The sequence below is a fragment of the Bubalus bubalis genome, chromosome 3 (genome assembly GCF_019923935.1).
Source record: "Bubalus bubalis isolate 160015118507 breed Murrah chromosome 3, NDDB_SH_1, whole genome shotgun sequence".
NCBI classification, from domain to species: Eukaryota; Metazoa; Chordata; class Mammalia; order Artiodactyla; family Bovidae; genus Bubalus; species Bubalus bubalis.
The window spans coordinates 122,626,021-122,647,190 of NC_059159.1; the positions used below are offsets into that span (position 1 = coordinate 122,626,021).

General features: G+C 39.9%; 1 protein-coding gene across 2 annotated transcripts in view; it reads left to right on the top strand.

Moving 5' to 3' along the window:
* The first annotated feature begins 4,840 nt into the window (after positions 1-4,840).
* MELK (maternal embryonic leucine zipper kinase) overlaps positions 4,841-21,170 on the top strand; it is a 71,749-nt gene continuing 55,419 nt past the window's right edge. The window contains exons 1-8 of one of the 2 annotated variants that reach the window (XM_025281733.3): positions 4,841-5,003; positions 5,427-5,652; positions 9,536-9,631; positions 11,173-11,258; positions 13,112-13,228; positions 14,108-14,251; positions 15,156-15,224; positions 16,968-17,060. In XM_025281733.3, coding sequence (XP_025137518.3) covers positions 9,574-9,631; positions 11,173-11,258; positions 13,112-13,228; positions 14,108-14,251; positions 15,156-15,224; positions 16,968-17,060 — 567 coding nt within the window. In that variant the 5' untranslated portion in view covers positions 4,841-5,003; positions 5,427-5,652; positions 9,536-9,573. The remainder of the gene's footprint in view (positions 5,004-5,426; positions 5,653-9,535; positions 9,632-11,172; positions 11,259-13,111; positions 13,229-14,107; positions 14,252-15,155; positions 15,225-16,967; positions 17,061-21,170) is intronic. The other variant, XM_025281732.3, reaches the window with a different exon arrangement.

Here is a 21,170-nt window from a genome sequence, read left to right on the forward strand (position 1 = left end):
AATTCCCATATACCCTCTCCCCAGATTCACTAATTCTACATTTTATCCTGTCACCACCATCATCTTCCCACCATGCTTTCCTATGAACAAAGACATTCTCATACACACCCACAATTTATCAAAATTAGGAAATTTAACAAACTCCCAAAGTAGTTTTCACATTCAAATTCCTGAAGTATTTTTAATAGGTTTTTTGGAGCTATTTCCTCTTCCAGCAGAACGATGGCCCCAAACTGAATTTTGTGTGGTTTCCCATTTTCTCTTGGATTGGATATAAGAATCAAGGCATGACTTGTAGCCTGAGGTGTGCTAACCTCAACCACTTCAGAAGAGAAACAGCACTGTAATGAATGGACCTTTGCTTCCATTGAAGTCCCCACTGATGACTCAGCCACAAATGGTGCTGACAATCAGGCATTCATTCCACCACCAGGGAAGCACAGCTCTTGCCGTGCCTCCAGGCACGGATACTCTAATGTGGGCAGAGTGGCTGCCTAGGCTTTCTCTGAAATGTACAACTGCTCATCTCTCTTTCCTGGTTAGCACCCCTCCGGACTCAAGCATGGCACACAAGGCTGGCCCTTCACCAAGAGTTCCCTGATTACTGGCTCTTCCTCTCCTGCCACACCCGTTTCCTGTACTCCATCCAACATAACTTTCTTCCAGGAGACTTGTGTTTTCTTGCCTCTGTGCTTCTGCACACAGAATTCCCCACCTGGGGAATACTCTTCCCTCCTCAAAGTTTTCTATTTTTTCCCCCAAGGCCTAACTCCAGTACAAAATATTTCAGTCCCTTGGTTAGAAATAATTGCTCCCCATTTTGAGTTTGAACCAGCATGAATGAGTGCACTTGTATTAATAGTTAGTGCTTCTGTCTGGTCCTTTGGTTGCTCTATGGATCTGGCAATTCTGAGTTTGAGCTTCCTTGTGCAGAAGCCATCTGTCTTTTCTTCTTTCCTCAGGCATTGCCCTGAACAGGGTGAGGCATAGGGCAGACTCTGGTGACTGATTATAGAATGAACAGCATGAATTACCCTATGTGGGAGGGACAGGCATTTGGCTATAGAGATGATGCATATACATGCATATTAATCATTCAAAAAATTGTAGAGGGTTTTATTATTGCTGCTAATGGTATTATTATTGGTAGAGATGTTATACTCCAAATAGCCTGACCCACCCATTTAGTGGCTCAAGAAACAAGGAGCAGCAAAATCATATCCGATCTCCTTACTGTCCATTTGAGGAAACAGGTTGACAGAGGGGCAGGCACTTCTTTCAGGCCAGGTCCCACAGCTCAGGCCCTGCCTCCCTGCACCGAACCCTTTCCTCTTGCAGCATAATTACTCTCCTTAATTCAGCAACACTCAAATGCTTTTGAATATGTACACTCAATATGATTTTGAAAAACTTTTAAGTAGTTATCTAATTTTTCACACCATACTTTTAATTATAACCTCCTTTACTTATGTAGAATTTTAAGTTAAAAATGGTTATTTTCCTTAGTACTCGTAACCATATGACGCAGACAGGCTAGACTATATTAACCCCATTTTACAGTTAAGAATGGGAACATTCTCATATTTAGTATAAGATCCAGGATATAAACCCTGGACTTTCACACGCGCAACTGCTCTTTTCCCATGACTTTTTGATACATCATTTTTAAAGTAATCTGATTTCACAATGCTTCACAGTATAAGAGTAACATCTATAACATGTAATCCTGGCAGGTTAACTCTTGGGGCAACCAACATAATTACCTCATAATCGGACACATTTTAAGGCACTGTTAATACCTCCAACCTTTGTTTCCTGACCAGGCCCACCTGTGAACAACTAACACAGCCCCTCTGGAGGCTGATGGAAACCCAGAAATACTTGACTTTACTCCCTCGCCTATCAGTATAAAAGAAACCGAATTCTAACTCAGGCAAGACAATTTTTTGGGGGTACAAGCTCACCATCTTCTTGGTTTATTGGCTTTCTGAATAAAGTCCCCATTCCTTGTCCCAGCAACTCATCTCTCCATTTATTGACTTATCAAGGTAGCTAGCAGTATGACTTTGTACTAACACGTTTGAGCGCTCCATGAACCCAAACTGCAGCAGAGCTAATCTTAAAGGACCAGGGGACACAGTAGTTAAGCATGTTTTTAGCTCTTAAGCTTGGCCTGGCACACCCTTGCCACCTACTTAGATGGCAAGTTGAAGCAACTGAGTGACAGGAAAAGAGGCAAGGCCCGTTTAGGGATGGACACCAATGACAAACACAAGCTCATTTAGACCCCCTTTTTAGGTCTAACATCTCTAGGAGTGTTGGTCAACCTGCAGGGTAGAGGGCAATACTTCTGGATTCTAGAATATACAAGAAAAGGGTCCAGTTGTGTTGCTTGTCTGGTGGCTGAAAGACCAAATGGTGCTAATTTCATCCATGCCAAACCAAGAAAATGACTCACTCTTTCCTGACTTGGGTTTTAACAAACCATCAGGAAAACCAGAAAATTCCATCTTGAAGCCCAGCAGAACTAAATGATGGGCATTTCCCTGAGTCATAGATGGCACAGGGACTCAGTAATCTACCATGGCCTTCTTATAGGTTCAAGTACGCTCCCCGGGGTTGGTCCACTGCTGTCTTGTATTCATGCTTAGGTATTCATTCATTAACCCCAGGACAGAAGATGTGACAAAGCATCCCTCCTCCATGGAATGAGTCTTTGGCTGGTCTCAGAGGTGGAAAGTGACTAACTCAGAAAACACACAGGAATTTTCCCTTGGAACTGTGGTGCCAATATCATCTTTTCCCTGAACTTTCCCCTTCCAGTTTCTGAAGATAGAGGAGAAAATAAACTCTGAAGATATTGGGTAACAATTTCAGAAAACAAAAACACATGCTTCCAAATGCACTGTGCTTTCAGATATTCTGGGTTTAGTTCAGCTGCTGGTTCAGCTGACTGATGTGTTCACTTCCATAGATGAGTTTCCGAACAGACTTCAGATTTAGATCTCCCCAGGTCACATGAGATTCCACAATAGGAAGTATTTTTATGGTTTGAGGGGTTACTTTCACAAAGACATCACTGAAAATCTTATTCAGGCTGTCTTGCAATGGTCCAGTGCCACCAGTAAACTCACCCCATTAATCCTCTAGATGACTACAACAAAGGCCAAAGAATGTTTACCTGGCACTTTCAAGCCAAGAGGTTGCACTTTCAAGCCAAGTGGTTTCACTTTCAGTTGTCTGTGGTCGGTGCACCTGGTCACACAGTTTTCGGCTAGGAATCATGCAGGAACCATTTTAGTCGCTAAAATTTGACCTCTTTCCCATTCCTCTGTTCCTTCTTTTGCAAAAGCTTTGCCTGGATGGCTCCGAGGACCTGATAAAACTTCCACTTTTTCAGGAGGTTCTCTAGAACCACAGGGATCTTCTCTCTTAGCTCCTCCTCCGCCATCTTGCCGAGTCTACGACTACTGCTCATGCGCAGGTGGGGAAGCGAGGAACCGCTCTATGTTTACTGGACCATAGAAATGTCTGTTCTGGCTCTTGGCTGGATGACCAGGACCGTCCGTGTCCTCTTAGCAGCACTGAATCACTGCGATCTTGCTAACCCTAATTCCCGGCGAAAGTTGCATAAAGCTGCCTTTACAAGGCTTCCAAACTTTTTAGAGCTGTGTCATCTTTAAAACCTAGCCCTTTAGGTTTCAACTGTGTTGTCATAATGGCTGGGGCGAGGCTGTAAACCCCGAAAAGCGCATGCTCTCCTCATGATTTTGCATAGTCCACAAAAATTTTAATTTTTGGATTAATTGTATTTATGTATTTTAGAACAACTGTTCACTGTAAACCTCAGAAAGTGAAGCAGTAACTCCTTTGAAGATATCCAAGATTGGAAATACCAGATTATTTGATACATACTATTATTTAAAAAAATAAACAAAATATATGATTTCTTTTTTAACTTGCTTAATTTCCCTCTTTTCCCTTTAACTCATATTTCAGTTCCATACATGTTATCTTAGTGTATTTTTTTTTTTTTTTGGCTTGAAAATCCTTTACTGTAATATGCTGTGCTGTTAGTCGCTCCGTGTCCGACTCTTTGTGACCCTGTGGACTGCAGCCCACCAGGCTCCTCTGTCCATGGGATTTGGCAAGCAAGAATACTGCAGTGGGTTGCCATACCCTCCTCCAGGGGATCTTTCCAACCCAGGGATCGAACCCAGGTCTCCCGCATTGCGGACGGATTCTTTGCCGTCTGAGCCACTAGGGAAACCCCTAAAAACATGTGTGTAAATTTATACTTAATACTTTTTCTTTCCTCTTGCTATAATTTTTTTTAATGTCAGGATCGAGTTATCATTACAATTGTAATTCATACATCGGGTGAAAGTCACATAAATAATGAACAAACGGTAAAACGTATTAGAAGGACTTTACAGTGATGCTAGGTTGGTGTTTCTGGTACCTTGAGTTATCTAATGGCTCCTGGGGATTTCATTCTTCGTGACAACACAGTTTATAGTAAGACGTGGAGAGGGCAGAGGTATACTTGTTTTTCGCTGGATGACAGAAGGGCCATGAGGCAAGAGGAGGACGAAAATGAGAACCTTCACTACTAGTGACTTCTCTGCAGATTAATTTTAGGAAAGAGAACTTAAGAAAGTTTAAATATGTGGAAACTCTGTACGTCCACGCCACCAGGCAAATCTTCCCGTGCCCTCAGTCACACTCCAGGTTGACTACCGAGACTTGAAATCCCCTCTCGGCCCGCGAACGACCCCGCCCCTCCTCGCAGGGACCGCACCGTCCCCGATGAGCCCCGCCCCCGCCGCACCCCCGCCCCTTCCGGCGCGCGAGGTTTGATTCCCTTGGCGGGCGGAAGCGGCCAGAACCTGACCATCCCAAAATTCTTAGGAACTTTCTGCACTCGTCGCTTTCTTCGGGATTGCAGTCCAGTGCGTCTGTCTTTCTGCCTGGTTCAGTCCCTCCCAGCCCTCCGCCCTCAGGTCAGTCTGTCCCGCGTGGGTGAGGGCCGAAGTCCCGGCAGTGCGCAGTGCGGGGGACAGCGGCTTGGGCCCAGTGTGCTGCTGGCTCACCGGAGTTTTGCGGAACTTCCTGGAGCCCCCGCCTTACGAGTTCGGCTCCCTGGATGAGATAATTAGCCTTTCCGACTCCCGTTTTTCTCCTCTGTAAGTGGGGATAGTGATCGTACCCGCCTCCGGGTTATCGATGAGGTGTGCAGTGGAAGCGCTTGCCACCTAGGAGGCTGGGATAGATGTGAATTCCCATTTCACGTTTGCACGACCTTGACGGTCTCCGAGAAACACATTCAAGGAAGGATTTCAAGTTGTTTCTGTTCGTACAACTCAATTTACTGGGGCAGTTCAGTGAAAAAGGAAATGTGTTATGTCTTATCACCCCTCTTTCAGAGTCCGAAGGCTTCCTCTTCCTTCACCTTCTCAAAGTAGTGGCTTGAGAGACTTACACTAAAAGGGGAGTATACACCGAATGCTATAGCAGTAAAAGAAGTGGCCCTCACCGAAAGACCAGTAGGGAAAGGGAGACTTCAACGGAGGGCGTCCCAGGGGAGTGATCCGGCCTCTCTCATTCCTAGGATGAGTAACTATTGAGCTTCACCATCGCTATTTCTCTTTGGTAAGGGAAAGAGGGAAGGTAGGGCAGCATCACAGGTGCCTGGAGTTTTGCTAAGAGACTAGTGTTCCTCACTTTTTTGTTCATATTTTGGTTTCTATTTCTGTGCTGTGTGGGATAAATCAGAAACGCCCTTACTGCACCTTCATGGGCTTGTCTCACCAGTGAATCTATCCTTTCAGTATATCTACTGTGGACCAAAGAGATGATCAGATCAATCTCTTACTGCCTTTGGGAATGAATGTCTCTCTGTTGGTGCTCCCAGAAGCCTCTGCAAGGGAGCAGAACTGGATGTTAATTAAATGTATTACAAGGTCACATTGTAAGACATTCTGTATGCTGCTTCTCATTTGAAATATCCTCAGCATCAGTGTCTTACCAAGCTCACTAGATAACGTAAATGTACTACACAGCAGGAAATAGCATTGCCCAAAGAAGACTATGTTGGTAAGAAAATGCCCCCAATTTGTTGCTATCCTATAAAATTTACTGATAAACTTCCTCCCACTATCTAGGCAATTCCTTGTTTCCTCAGAAAAGTTCAGGACCACAGTTTGATATAGCTCCAGTTCTATTTAGTCACTTTCTGAAGGACAATCAGATGTCTGATTGGAAGGACAATCAGGTGTCTGATTGGGGTCTAGTTTCCTTCTTCTTTATCCACAGATGGGAGGTTCCCTTCCACATTTAACTAATCATATACCTCCTTTAGCAGCAGCTGGATAACTCCAGTCACATGTCCTTATTCTATATTTCCAGACTCTAGAGGATAAACAGGAGACTTAAGAATATTTAGAACCAATTCTACTTCCACAAGCCAAGTAAAATCTGCTATCATTATAGCAGTTTGCAGTATAAATACTAGTTTTCTTATACAGTAGAAAAAATAATGTTACCTGGATTAAATAGATATAATTTAGGCCCACATTAGTTTTACTTCTCTGAAGACATGGTATGTTTAGAGGGAAGGGAGTAGATAAGAAAATGGAAGGAAGAAAAAAAGGGGAGGTATGTGATTCAGTCTTACACTGATGCAGGTCTCTGCTAGTTGACTGGAGGCCATAACCTGAAAGTTCAAAACTCATTTGGGAAAAATCCATCAAGACATTGATTAAGATGCTCTTACATCCCTTATCTGGGAAAATCAATTCCAACATCATACCAATTGCTTTCTTTTTCTGAGTGTGGCAATTTAAAATAGCCCAGTCTTTGGTATGGGATTTAGGCATGTGCATGGTGGCAATTAGAGTCTTATATTTCCTAAGACCTGTTTCTTTTCCTTTGTCTATTTTCATCACATGGTCTTTTGTTAGTCTGTTTTTTGGCTGGGCCACGTGGCTTGCAGGATCTCAGTTGCCCATCAGAGATTGAACCTGGTCCACAGCAGTGGAAGGTTGGAATCCTTACCACTAGGCCACTGGGGAACTTTTTCCATTTCATGGTTTTTAAGCTTCATAATATCTGTTGGTGTTTCCTCTTTAACCCCTGAGTTCTGAATACCCCAATATTGCATTAGTTGGGGCTCTGCTCTGTAAGGAATGTGATAGCCTACTTTTATATCAGACAACTTTCTAAACGGATTTATAGCCTGACATCCTTCCATTTCCAATATCCTGCTCACTCTCTTCTCCCTCATTAGGATCCCAAAGATTTCTTAGCCTTGTATTGACCTCTATATTTTACTGCTATTTTAACCTGTTTTAAAAATTCTTAGTCCTGTAATTCCTGTCTTTGGGGGTGTGGTTCCACTTTATTCCCAGTTTGCTCCAGTGACAAATGCCCTTTAAAAGGCTTCTAAATTAGTACTGCTGTTAAGGATATTTCTCATCCTGTATCTCAGGTGCCCAGGAAGAATAAATATGTCCTCTATACTGTCTCCTTGCCTAGAACAACTTTTGCCACTCAAATGGAAGCGGAAATATTTCATTTTATGTCACCAGCTTTCTATTAGCATCAGGACCTGACTTTCCTTCTTTTGTTTGCCTACGCTATTCGTGCAGATTCAGCTAGATTAAAAGTTCAGCCTGCTTATTAAGTTGGTCCAGTGCCAGTTCTTCCTAGAAAATGACTAATATTGTTTATTGGATCTTGGTCTTTTTTCCATTATCTTTATCTTTCTTGCTATTTTAACTTTGACATTGCTACTAAAACCATTTTTTAAGCTGATTGTGTTCTTGAGTTTTGATATTTTTCCCTCCAAAACTTCCACTCTAGGGTTCATTTCACTGACCACATTTTTTAAGGCTTTTTACTTGCTAAATAACCTACCTTTTATCTCCAAGTAAAATGACTCATGGTACTCTTTCTACCCCCTTGTGATGTCTATGTCAGAAGCTTTCTCTATCTCCTTTATACTTTAATAAAACTTTATTACACAAAAGCTCTGAGCGATCAAGCCTCGTCTCTGGCCCTGGATTGAATTCTTCTCCTCCAGAGGCCAAGAATCCCGGCGTCTTTGCATGGTTCAGCAACAACCTTTCATCTTGGGGGCTTGTCCAGGATTCTTCAGGACAAGGTGGGAGCTAACAATTCCAGCCTCACTCCTTTGAACTATATCCTGAAAAACTGGGATAGATTTGATCCCCAGGGCTTAAAGAATACACACATGGTCTTCCTATGTGATACTGCATGGCCATGGTATCCATTGGAAGATGGCGAACGGTGGCCGGTTGGAGGGTTTCTTAAGTATAATACTGTATACAATTAGACCGGTTCTGTAGAAAACAAGGGAAATGGGTAGAAGTAGGCTTCCCTGGTGGCTCAGAGGTTAAAGCATCTGCCTGCAGTGTGGAAGACCTGGGTTCGATCCCTGGGTTGGGAAGATCCCCTGGTGAAGGAAATGGCAACCCACTCCAGTATTCTTGCCTGGAGAATCCCATGGATGGAGGAGCCTGGTAGGCTACAGTCCACAGGGTCACAAAGAGTCGGACATGACTGAGCTACTTAACTAACTTTTTGAACCACAAATCATTAGGAACACATCTGTAATTTAAAAACATTAGGTGTCCTTAGCTTGCTGCAGCAAGAGGAACCCTGCTCCCTAGGGTCTTGGGCATCTCAATAAGAGGCAGTTGAAATGGGCTTATATGGTTTGGGCTTTGTGCTGGGGAAACTACCACTTTTGGAATGGATTCTATCAAAGCAGGAGCATTTCAACTTTTGTCTATCTGAGGAAGAAGAAAGTGGGAGCAATGAGGTAGCACTAAGGGTGTCATTGGTGAGAAAGCAGCAGTCTATCAAATAAAAGAACATTATCGTTTTAACTGCTTCAGGGACTTCGCTGGTGGTCCAGTGGTTAAGACTGTGCTGCCAACGCAGGGGGCCTGGGTTTGATCCCTGGTCAGGAAACTAGATCCCACATGCTGCAACTAAGAATTGACATGCTGCAACAACTGAAGATCCTGCAAGCAACTAAGACCCAGAGCAGCCAAATAAATAAATAAAAATTAATGTTAAAAGAAAATAATTTTAACTGCTTCACATAGAAACATTCCTTACATGGTTATGGACAGGCCCCGTGGGAAACATTGTTCCAGTTTTGATGAGAACATCCTAGTCTGATTATTTTTATGATTAATGGTTTCTTTGTCTATTTAAAGGACCCTTCTCTATCCTGAAATGATAACAATATTCTATTAAAAGTTTTTAAAGATTTACCTTTCAAATCTTTCAAATAAAGATTTGTCTTTATTTGATCTGGAATTGATTCTTATGTATGGAGTGAGAGGAAGCTAGTTTTGTCTTGTCTTGTTTTTTCCTATGGCTAATCAGTTTTCTCAATATGATTTATATGCCTGAGATTTATTTGTATTTGTAGTTAAAAGAGTGAAGGAGATAATCTCTTAGTAGTTCCTTTTTTGATTGTGTACTGTTTTTTGTCTTACAGGTTCTTTTTATAGTTTTGAGTAAACTTCCAGGAGGACTATGAAAGATTATGATGAACTTCTCAAATACTATGAATTATATGAAACTATTGGGACAGGTAATTAATTTTTTCTTGAAATGAATAGGTCAGCCATTTGAGAGTAGAGTGAAATGGGGCAGCCATGAGCTATTCTTCTTTTTTTAGAATTTACTTATTTTTAAGGAATCTCCATACCGTCTTCCATAATGGCTATATCAATTTATATTCCCACCAGCAGTGCAAGAGTGTTCCTTTTTCTCCACACCCTCTCCAGCAAACAACAAAATTCTGTAAAACAATTATCCTTCAATAAAAAATAAAACAGAAGCAATATCTTATAAAAAATTCAGTAAAGACTCTAAAAATGAAAAAAAAAATTTACTTATTTTTGGTTGAAGGATAATTGCTTTACAATATTGTGTTGGTTTCTGCCAAACCATGAGCTTTTTAGCCTAACTTATATAGTTTTAAAATTTTTGAAGGGATTTTAGTAAGAAAAAGTGGAGCAAGAGAGAGTGAGTTGTAGGAAAGGTCTTATAGTTCATTTTATTAAGAATAAAAGTCACTAGAGAGTTTTGAGCCAAGGAGTGATCTGACCTTTTGGTTTTAAGGATCACTCTGGCTACTTGATTGTGAAAAAAATGGTTGGGAGAGGGCAAAGGCAGAAGCAGATAGATGTTAGGAAGTTACTGCAGTAATTTAGGTGAGTGATCCTGGAGATGATGGTGACATGGATGGAGATAGAATTGAAGGCAGTGGGCTTCTGTATACAGACACACATATATGTACATATAAATGTAATTAATTGAGGCATAATACATAGTAAAATAAGCAAAGTGTAATACATTTGGTGGCCTTTTGGCTCACATATGCCCATATGTTCAGATCAGGACATAGAATGATTCCGTTCAGTGCCTGCCTCCTTTCCCCCAAGATAAACATTGATAAAATTTTTGAAGATGAAGCCAATGGGCTATGTTGATGGTTTGGGTATGGGGTGTGAGACAAAAAGGAAGGGCTAAAGATGGCTTCCAGGCTTTTGGCCTGATCTGGGAAGATGAGTTTGCCATTTACTGAGATGGGGAACACCATGGGAGGGACTTCTGGGAACTTCTTTTTAGAGGTACTAAGTTTGTTACTTTCAGATACCTGAATGTGGATATTTACCCAGGTTTTGAGCCAATTTTGAAACATAATTGCTTATTTTTTCAGTTTTAAAACTGAATGGAAGTTTCATATTATTTGTCTTTTGTCTCTGCAACTTTATATTGTCTTTTGACGATGCTAATTAAAAGGTTTAATTGCAATGTTAATTATAAAACAAATTTCTAAAGAATTATAAAATAAATTTCTACTTCTTCCTAATTGCAAAATTAAAGATATCCTATAATGGCAAAAGGGAATCTTTAGCCAGTCATTGGATAAGGAGAGGTTGGGATCATGGCTAATGCTTTGGAAGCAATATGAAAAAAAAGGGCCACAAATTTCAGGAAAATATAGCTCAAGAGAGCTTTATAAAGTACTTGGAAAGGTATTTGTGCTTGAGTTCTCAGTTTGCTCTGCTGATGATATTTAAGTTAGTTTGCTTGTCTCTTTATAATACATTTTCCTATACTTAGGTGGCTTTGCAAAGGTCAAACTTGCCTGCCATATCCTCACTGGAGAAATGGTAGCTATAAAAATCATGGATAAAAATGCACTAGGGGTAAGTTTAACATTATTTTAAAAATATTTATAGATCAGTTTTGTGAATTATAATCTGAATTTTTTCTAATGTTCTAGTTATTGCTCTTTTATTAAAATAACATTTCCACAGCCAGTTATGTATAAATCTGTGGTTTTAAAAGGACTTCCCTGGTGGCTCCACTGAGATAAAGAATATCTCAGATAAAGAATATTGGCAGGCAGATAATCTGCCTGCCAATGCAGGAGACCCAGGAGATGCAAGTTCCATCCCTGGGTTGGGAAGATCCCCTGGAGAAGGAAATGGCAACCCACTCCAGTACTCTTGCCTGAAAAATTCCATGGATAGAGGAGCCTGGCAGAGTTTAATATGACTTGTTACTTTATTTTTAAGGATGTAAGTGCTGATTAACATATATAAATAAGTTGAAGAGAATGTTGTGTTACGGTTGGAGAAGGAAATGGCAACCTACTCCAGTGTTCTTGCCTAGAGAATCCCAGGGACGGGGGAGCCTGGTGGGCTGCCGTCTCAGAGGTCGCACAGAGTTGGACACGACTGAAGCAACTTAGCAGCAGCAGCAGCAGCAGTATCACTCAATTCTGTGAACTCCTTCTGAAATATATGCCAAAATCACAAAGTGATCTGTATCAGAATTATTTTTAAATAACCTGTCAACTGATGATTCAGCTCTCCCTCAATATTTTTGTTTTCAGTGCTCAGTATTATGTTCATTAAACTAATAAAAAGATATTAAGAATGATTTTTCCTGATCATTTAAACATTGGTTACAAAATTGATTAATTTAATTCCCTTAAGCAATTTAAACTTCAGTTATAACTTTAGTGTACCTTATTTACTTAACCCAGCAAATACCTTAATAGCAGATAAAATGTGAATTGTTATTATAAGATGTAACATACTAGTACTCAAAACTTATTCTAAAGCATCAATATGATGATATTAATTCATTACTTCTAAACTGGTTTTTATATTTCCTATTGTTATTATGCTTATTTTAGTTACTTCCTAGGACTTTAAAAACATTTTGATTACTTTCAGGGTTTTAATCATCAGATTCCCACATCCACCCAAAAAAGAAGAAAAAAAGATCATCATGTCAGAATAGTTAAAGTTACAACTTCTTGGTTAAGATCTAATATCAGGTTGCATGGCCCTAAGTTAATTGGATCTTAAACCACTGATCATTAGACTGAGTCCCTTTTTATAATAAAATATTACTTGTTTACTACATGGATATCTGGATTTTTATCTTTACTGTGAACTTTAAAGGTTTTTCAACTTGGCTATCCTCCTCCCAGCCAACGTCTTATTTTGAAAAATTTCAAGCTCCTTGAAAAGTTGGAAGACTGAGATAGTGAATACCTTTTACTACATTCACCAATTTTTAGCTCAGCAGGCTTCTTTTTTAGAAAATTAATTTTTGATTGAAGGATAATTGCTTTACAGTATTGCATTGGTTTCTATCAAACATTAACATGGATCAGCCATAGGTTTCATCATGCTTCTTAATGGACATTGCAGAGACTGAAGAGGTAGCCTAGACATGCACGCTGGATAGTGTTCCTATCAGTTTCCTTGTTTGGAATGCTAACCTTCTAAAGGGAGTGAGATTATTTTATTTTTTCTGGATGTTGTACTCTTGCCTCAGATTGGACTTTTCTTTTGTAAAATCCTCAGGGCTTTTTGAAAATGTACACAGAAATAAGTTTCTGTTCTCTATTTCTGTATTGTTGAGCAAATTGTTTTGAGGCCATTGACTGCTTTTGCTACTTAGTATTAGAGTTGTTAATATTGGGGCTTGGAATATTTTCCAAATAAGTTTATTGCTCATTTAATAAAATGTTTTGTCACAGAGTGATTTGCCTCGGGTCAAAACAGAAATTGATGCCTTGAAGAACCTGAGACATCAGCATATATGTCAACTCTACCATGTGATAGAGACAGCCAACAAAATATTCATGGTTCTCGAGGTCAGTAGTAAGTTCCAGAGACCTAAAGTTATTTGTCACTGTCTTAGTCTGTTTGGGCTCCTGTAACAAGTATCACAGACTGAGTAGCTTATGAACAACAGCAACTTACTTCTTACAGTTCTGGAGGCTGGGAATCCCAAGATCAAGGCACCAGCATGGTCGGGTGAGGGTCCTCTTTCTGGTTCATAGCTGATACCTTATTGCTGTGTGCTTACATGATGGAAAAGGCTAGGGATCTCTCTAGCCTCTTTTATGAGAGCACTGATTTCATTCACGAGGACTCTGCCCTCATGTCCTAATCACCTCCCAAAGGTTCCACCTTCTAAAATCACCATCTTCAGGGCTTAGAGTTTCCACGTAGGAATTTTTTGGGGGACACAAACGTTTATTCAGGCAATTCTCTTTCATTTTATGATAGTTATTGGAGAGGTATTAAATTCGTTTCACTTGCAAGATTAAATGCTAAGTGGCTTACCTGTTTAAGTTCGATCTGTAACAATGTAGACCAAGTAGACGTGTATAATAAACTGAAGACACATTGTAAATATATCCTTTGTAATACCCTCCTCATGTGATGGTGTGCTTTAGTGGACAGAAGAGGTTAGAATTTGTTCCTGGAGAAAACCTGTGTGAAGCAACAAAGACCCAGTGCAACTAAAAAACAATAAATAAATAAATTAAAAAAAAAATAGTTCAAGGCCAAAAGTATTCCAAAAGCTGAAATACTGAGAGTGTATTTTTGAATATACCTAAATTAGTTCATTCCTTTGCTTATAAATTGAATTAACACATCTCTAAGTTAAGTATGATTTTTTATTTTAAACTCCTCTGATTTTTGCAAGTAATAATGATATTTATGTGACTCTGCTGCTCTTGCAGTATTGCCCTGGAGGAGAGCTGTTTGACTACATAATTTCCCACGATCGCCTGTCAGAGGAGGAGACCCGCGTTGTCTTCCGTCAGATAGTGTCTGCAGTTGCTTATGTGCACAGCCAGGGCTACGCTCACAGGGACCTCAAACCAGTAAGTGCCTGCATTACGGGTGCTCACCTGAGAACTTGACATCACTTACCTGTCATCACTCAGTTTCCAAATGTTCTTTCTGTTTAGAATTTATCTGGGCTTTTGCTTATTTTTTTGTTCCATTCCTAATGTATCTTTCTTTTTCCGTTTTGACTTTTGACTCCTGCTGGGCTCTTCTGGATGGACTTGTTATTGGCATTCTATTTCTTTGTCAATTTTGTGTGACATTATAAATGTCTTTGTAATCAGCTGCAGAATATAAACCTCAGGTTTTATTCCTAGGAAAGAAGAGTTTTGAGTGTTTTCTTTGAGAATATTGTCTTTGAGTATCTTCCTCTTGATACTCTTTTCCTGACATCATCTTCCTTTAATTTTAATTCCATTATGCTTCAGAAGTGAACAGTTCAATGAAATGGGCAGACTGTGCTTTTCAAGGGCAGAATAAAAATTTGATACTCTTAAGTATGTAAGGTTTGGCTAATATGCATGCTGGTGAACATGAATTTCAATGTAATTTGGTACTAGGGTTTGAGATCTAGAATTGCCCTAACAAGATATGGAGGTTTCTGTCCTTTTCCCTTTGTTTTTATCCAACTCTTTGATTCGCGTTCACTCTTTCTGTTCAAACTTGCCTTTGGCACATATCAAAGCGCTTGTAGTTGAACCTCAGAGTACCAAGGAGAAATTGGTTTATGCTAATGTGACTTGAGGGGAAGCAGGATAGTTATCAACATTCCTCTCCTCTTCTCTTTCCTTCCATTCTTGTCACTTCATTCTTTTTTTTTTTTCAATTGATTTTTTTACCCTGTACCCAACCTTAAAGTGCTTTTAGGAATAGCTAGAGGTGGGATGTAATATAAGGAAGACTGTATATAGTTATGAAAATGTCTTTTTTTTTTTTCAGGAAAATTTGTTGTTTGATGAATATCATAAATTAAAGCTGATTGACTTTGGTCTCTGTGCAAAACCCAAGGTAAGTGCAGAGATAAAAATGAGTTTATTTCCTTTGCCAGTGCACCTCTTGCCTGTTATCTTATGCTAACTTCCATTTAGTATTTAGTGAGCCTGGTTGCATCCCTTGAGAAGAATGCTAAATTTCACGCTTTTTATAAGTTCTCTTGATGATTTTAACATGTAGTCAAGGTTGAAAACCACTGCTCTAGGTCCAGGGTTGGTCCTGCTGAAAACCCCATGGGTATGCTGTGAGGGAATTTGCAGGACTGGAGTGTCAGGAAGCCATCACAGTATGAATGCTGAATTGACCACGTGTTTGCAGTTGGAGTATGTTCCTGTTAGATGATGCCTTTCTTTGTTTAGATATGCATTTCAGGGAATCTAGTGAAAATCTCTTCTTTATTATAAATGGTTATATAACTAACAATTCGTTACATTTTGAGAGAGAGTCCCCTTTCCTTATAAAAGAAGAAGGAAAAAGTCCATATGTACTTTAAAACTTATACCGTGAATTATTTCCTTAATTTGCACTCCATAGTTAAGTACTGGTGTTCTCCAGCATTCCTTCTCTTTGAGGTGACTTTGAACCTTCTCCTGTGTGGCTGCTGTTGGAGGCTTCCTCTTGAGTCCTCTAATGATGGTACTTACAGTCTCTAAAATGAACTGTCTACCCTCATTAAGAATGTTGAAATTTCAGACTTGTCTCAGCCCCTTGGAGTCCCATGATTATTTCCTGCCCCAATCAGAATTACCTGGGTGCAGAGGGAGGCAGATTTTGCCCCTTTGGCTGAATGTCTGATTCTTTCTGATTTTCCTGTCCTTCCCTTGGCTCTTCAGAGATTGTCAGTCGAGTCTTGTGTCTGGGAACCAAATGCAAGAAGGCATTTTTCTGATCGACAAGCAATAAAGATAAAGCTTACTTTGAGCCGTTAAGCTGGTTTAAGTCATGTTCATCACAGGAGGCAGTGGAGAATGTTTGTGACAGACTCTGGCAGCCTTTATTTATGGCTGCCACGGATTCAACCCACACAGACTCCATCTCACAAAGCAAAACTTGACTGGGAGAAGGTGGCCTCAGCTTTCTGCTGAGGAGCTAACGTCTGGGTGTGCTGTTACAGTTGTAAATGAAATCTTACAATTTCATAAGTCATTTGCCATTTGTGGAACTCTGTGGAAGTGTTAGGTGGTGATATCATTTGCATTATGTCTCCATATTGCTGTGGGAAACCAGAGGATCCTTATTTGAACAGATCTGGAGGCTGAGGTCATGATCTGTGTTATAACCAAGTCTAGAAAACAGACTCCCAAGGGTTTGTTTTGTGTAGTGTTTGCTCTCTTCCATCTTGGGGAAAAGAAACTTATGTATTTGTAAAGATTTGCTATTGGAGACAGGAACCTATAGAGAAATAATCCTTTTTTCTTGAGTATTTGGGAGTGGGAGGACTTGAGTGCTTGGATGTATGCTAAACTGATTATTCTGCAAATGGATGCCTAGGGAAGTATGAACTTGACTTGACTGAGCTAAGGGGAGAAGGGTTTTTTTCATGCCAGGTCTTGGTGGTGTTGGAAATCCAGAGACGAGGAAGCCACACGTGCACACACGCACATGTGCAGAGTATTGAGTTGGCGGCAGAATGTCTCTTATCATTTGGGGTAACTCTTATCTAGCATCTCTTTGCTTATATTGGAAGAATATTTATCAGGGTTTTAATTCTCTTAAGGGCTGTAGTTAATAAGTGTTTCATTTTTATCTTATTGGCAGGGTAACAAGGATTATCACCTGCAGACCTGCTGTGGGAGTCTTGCTTATGCAGCACCTGAATTAATACAAGGCAAATCATATCTGGGATCAGAGGTAATTATTCAGTGATTAATTCAATATATGGTCAATATATGTTTACTGGTGATGTGTAGTGAGTCAGGCACTGTGTGGTGAGGATGTAACGAGGTAAGAAATAAACTTGTTAATCAAAGAGTTGTCTAGTCAGAGAGTGAGATATGTACAGTAATAAGGGAAATGAACAGCTTGCAATAAATATAATAATACATAGTATTCTTGTGAAACAAAGATGTATTTCTGGTGTTTTGTGTTTAAAAGTGCCATAATTTAGACTGATTAGTCCAGGCAGGTAGAGTATGAAGCCAGGATTATAGGCTTAGTTTGCAGAGAGGGTGTTTAGCACAGAGAAGACCTCGGATAGCTGGCTGTACTTTATCCACAGCCAGCTATCCGAGGCCTGCAGTCCTGTGTAAGAGGCCCAGGCTCAGAAAGCCCTGGGCATAGCCGCTTAACTACTGGCTACTGCATGCTAGTTAGCCCCTTACACCCTTTGGAGTACTGATTTTGCTGATATTGTTGTAAAATGGAAAAGGTTTAGTTGTCAAAAGCTCTGGAAATACTGGGTTAAACAGTTTTCTTTAGTTCAGGATGTTTCTGAATCTTAATATGTTCCTGCACAATGTCCTCTGGGAAGAGACCATCACAGAGAGCATCTGGTCTCAGTTTCATGCGCCTACAGAATCCACTTTTTATGTAGAGCATCTTTTGGAACTGGTGTTATGTGGGAGAAACTTTGAGATATGCCAGTTTACTTAATTTGTAACATGAGAAGATGAGGACCAACTTGTTTTTGGTGACCTTTTATTTGGATATTCTCAAACTTACAGAATAGTTACAAATATGGAATGAGAAACTTCTATATATATTTTGCCAAGTTTACAACTGTTTACATTTTCCCCTATTTTAGTATTCTCTGTGTTTATATACATGTGAATTATGTTTTGAACCAATTGAGAGTAAGTTGGAGATATCATACCCCTTTATCATTAAATGCTATGTATATATTTCCTAAAAGCAAGGGCTCTCTTATTTATTTATTATTTTTTTGGCCATGCTGCGTGGCTTGTGGGATGATCTTAGTTCACTCACCAGGGATTGATTGAACCTGGGCTGCAGTAGTGAAAGCGCTGAATCCTAACCACTGGACTGCTGGGAAATTCCCAAGGTGTTCCTCTTTTAGTTATCAAAATAAATTCACCTTAGTTATCAAAATCAGAGAGTTTAACATTGGTACAATTTATTTAACCCACGATTCATGTTCAGATGGTGTTGATTGTACCAGTCATGTCTTTTACAGCTGTATTTTCCCTCCAGTCCAGGGTTCCATTCAGGACCATGCGTTGCGCTGTTGCGTTTCTTTGTTCTTTAATCTGGAAGACTTCCTTAGGCTTTCTTCATCTTCATGACCTTGAAATTTTGGGGGAAGCCAGTTATTTTATAAAATGGCCATCAATTTGAATTTGTTTGATTAGTTTTGGGTTATGCATTTTTGGCAGAAATACCACAGAGGTGATACTGTGGCCTTCTCAGGGCATCATAAGGAAATGGACAGACTGTTACTGAAGATTTGTCATAGTCCTGGAATCATGCTAGATCTTTTTTTTTTTTTTTCTTTCAATTGTGGTAAAATACACATGACATAATAGTTGCCATCTTAACCATTTATAAGGATACAGTTCCTATTGAAACTATTTTTCAATGTGCAGTTCAGTAGTGTTAGATACATTCATATTATTGTGCAGTCAATCTCCAGAGCTCTTTTAATCTTGCAAAACTAAGACTATACCTATTAAATAGTAACTCCATTCCCCACTCCCTGCTCCCCTGGCAGCTATCCTTTTACTTTCTATCTGTGTGAGTTTGACTAGGCTAGGTCTTGTATTATGGACTCATACAATATTTGTTTTTTTGTGTGACTGCTTTATTTTATTAGTGTAATATCTTCAAGGTTCATCCATATTGTGGAGCATGTATCAGAATTTCCGTCCTTTTTAAGTCTGAGTAATATACCATTGCATGTATACACCATATTTTATTTATGCATTTATCCATAGACGCTAGGATTACTTTTATCTTTTGGTTATTGTGAATAATGCTGGTAGACACAAATATCTCTTTGAGACCTTGCTTTCAGTTCTTTCGGATATATACCCTAATGTGGACTTGCTAGATCATATGGTAGTTCTATTTTAATTTTTTGAGGAACTGCCATACCATTTTCTGTAGTGGCAGCAGCATCTTACATTCCTGTAATAATGCACAAGGATTCCACATGGTAGATCCTTTTTATAATTTTCATTTAATCTGCACAAAAATCCCTTGGAGTGAATACTGTTACTCTGTTTCATAAGATAAAGATGATGAAGATACTGGGGCTCAGAAATTAAGTGCCTTTGCAGGATCACAACTAGCAACTGTGGGTCAAGATTTGAGCTGAGTGAGGCTTTACCGCGCACCTGTACTCTTTCTAGTCTCCTAGAAGGAGTGGTAATCACATGCCTGACGCTCACAAGATTCCTAGAGGTCTGGTGATGAGGCTCTGCTGGTTTGAATGCATCAAGGTTTTCCCATAGAATCTTGTTTTCTTATCCATTTTAATTCAGTTTTCCATCCTTCTAGGATAATTTCTCGGAGAAGGCAATGGCACCCCACTCCAGTACTCTTGCCTAGAAAATCCCATGGATGGAGGAGCCTGGTAGGCTGCAGTCCATGGGGTTGCTAGAGTCGGACACGACTGAGTGGCTTCACTTTCACTTTTCTCTTTCATGCATTGGAGAAGGAAATGGCATCCCACTCCAGTGTTCTTGCCTGGAGAATCCCAGGGATGGCGGAGCCTGGTGGGCTGCCATCTATGGGGTCGCACAGAGTCGGACACAACTGAAGCGATGCAGCAGCAGCAGGATAATTTCTTAAGGACAGTGTACCAAGGCATTGTCTGGGGGCACTTGTTAAAATATGCAGAACTCAGGGCAGTATATTTAGAGATTTTAGTTTTGTTTTCTAAGGTAGGGGTTTAGGAATCTTCTTTCTTAAATAAGTAATTTAGATTATTCTGTTGCTCATAGTTCAGATCATGCTTTATGGAATGTTCCATGATAAACATCTCTAATTCCTTTTGTAATTTCTTAGAGGAAGTCTCTCTGTTGACCTCTTCTTATGGCATTTGACGAGGCCATATTAGCCCACTCTTTCCTGTGTAGCCTCTTTCTTTGTGTTTAGTCTTTGTTAGATTAGTATGTGCCTTGGTGTGTTTCTCCTTGGGTTTATCGTGTATGGGACTCTTTGCACCTCTTGGACTTGACTGACTATTTCCTTTTCCATGCTGGGGAAATTTTCAACTATAATCTGTTCAAAAAATTTCTCATACCCTTTCTTTTTCTCTTCTTCTTCTGGGACCCCTATAATTCAAATGTTGGTGCATTTGATATTGTCACAGAGGTCTCTGAGACTATCCTCAGTTCTTTTCTTTCTTTTTACTTTATTCTGCTCTTCAGAAGTTATTTCCACCATTTTGTCTTCCAGTTCACTGATTCATTCTTTTGCTTCAGATATTCTGCTATTGATTCCTTCTAGGAGAAGGAAATGGCAACCCACTCCAGTGTTCTTGCCTGGAGAATCCCAGGGACTGGGGAGCCTGGTGGGCTGCCGTCTATGGGGTCGCACAGAGTCGGACACGACTGAAGTGACTTAGCATAGTATAGAGTATTTTTAATTATAGTAATTGTGTTGTTTGTCTCTGTATGTTTTTTCTTTAACTCTTCTAGGTCTTGGTTGATTGAGTCTTGCATTTTCTCCATTTTGTTTTCAAGGTTTTTGATCATCTTTACTATCATTCTGAATTCTTTTTCAGGGAATTTGCCTAGTTCCTCTTCATTTATTTGGACTTACATGTTTCTGGTTTGTTCCTTCATTTGTATAGTATTTATCTGCCTTTTCATTATTTATTTGAACCTACTGTGTTTGAGGTCTCCTTTTCCCAGGCTTCGAGGTTGAATTCTTTCTTCCTTTTGGTTTCTGCCCTCCTAAGGTTGGTCCACTGGTTTGTGTAAGCTTCGTATAGGGTGAGATTTGTGCTGAGTTTTTTCATTTGTTTTTTCTCTGATGGGCAAGGCTGAGTGAGGTGGT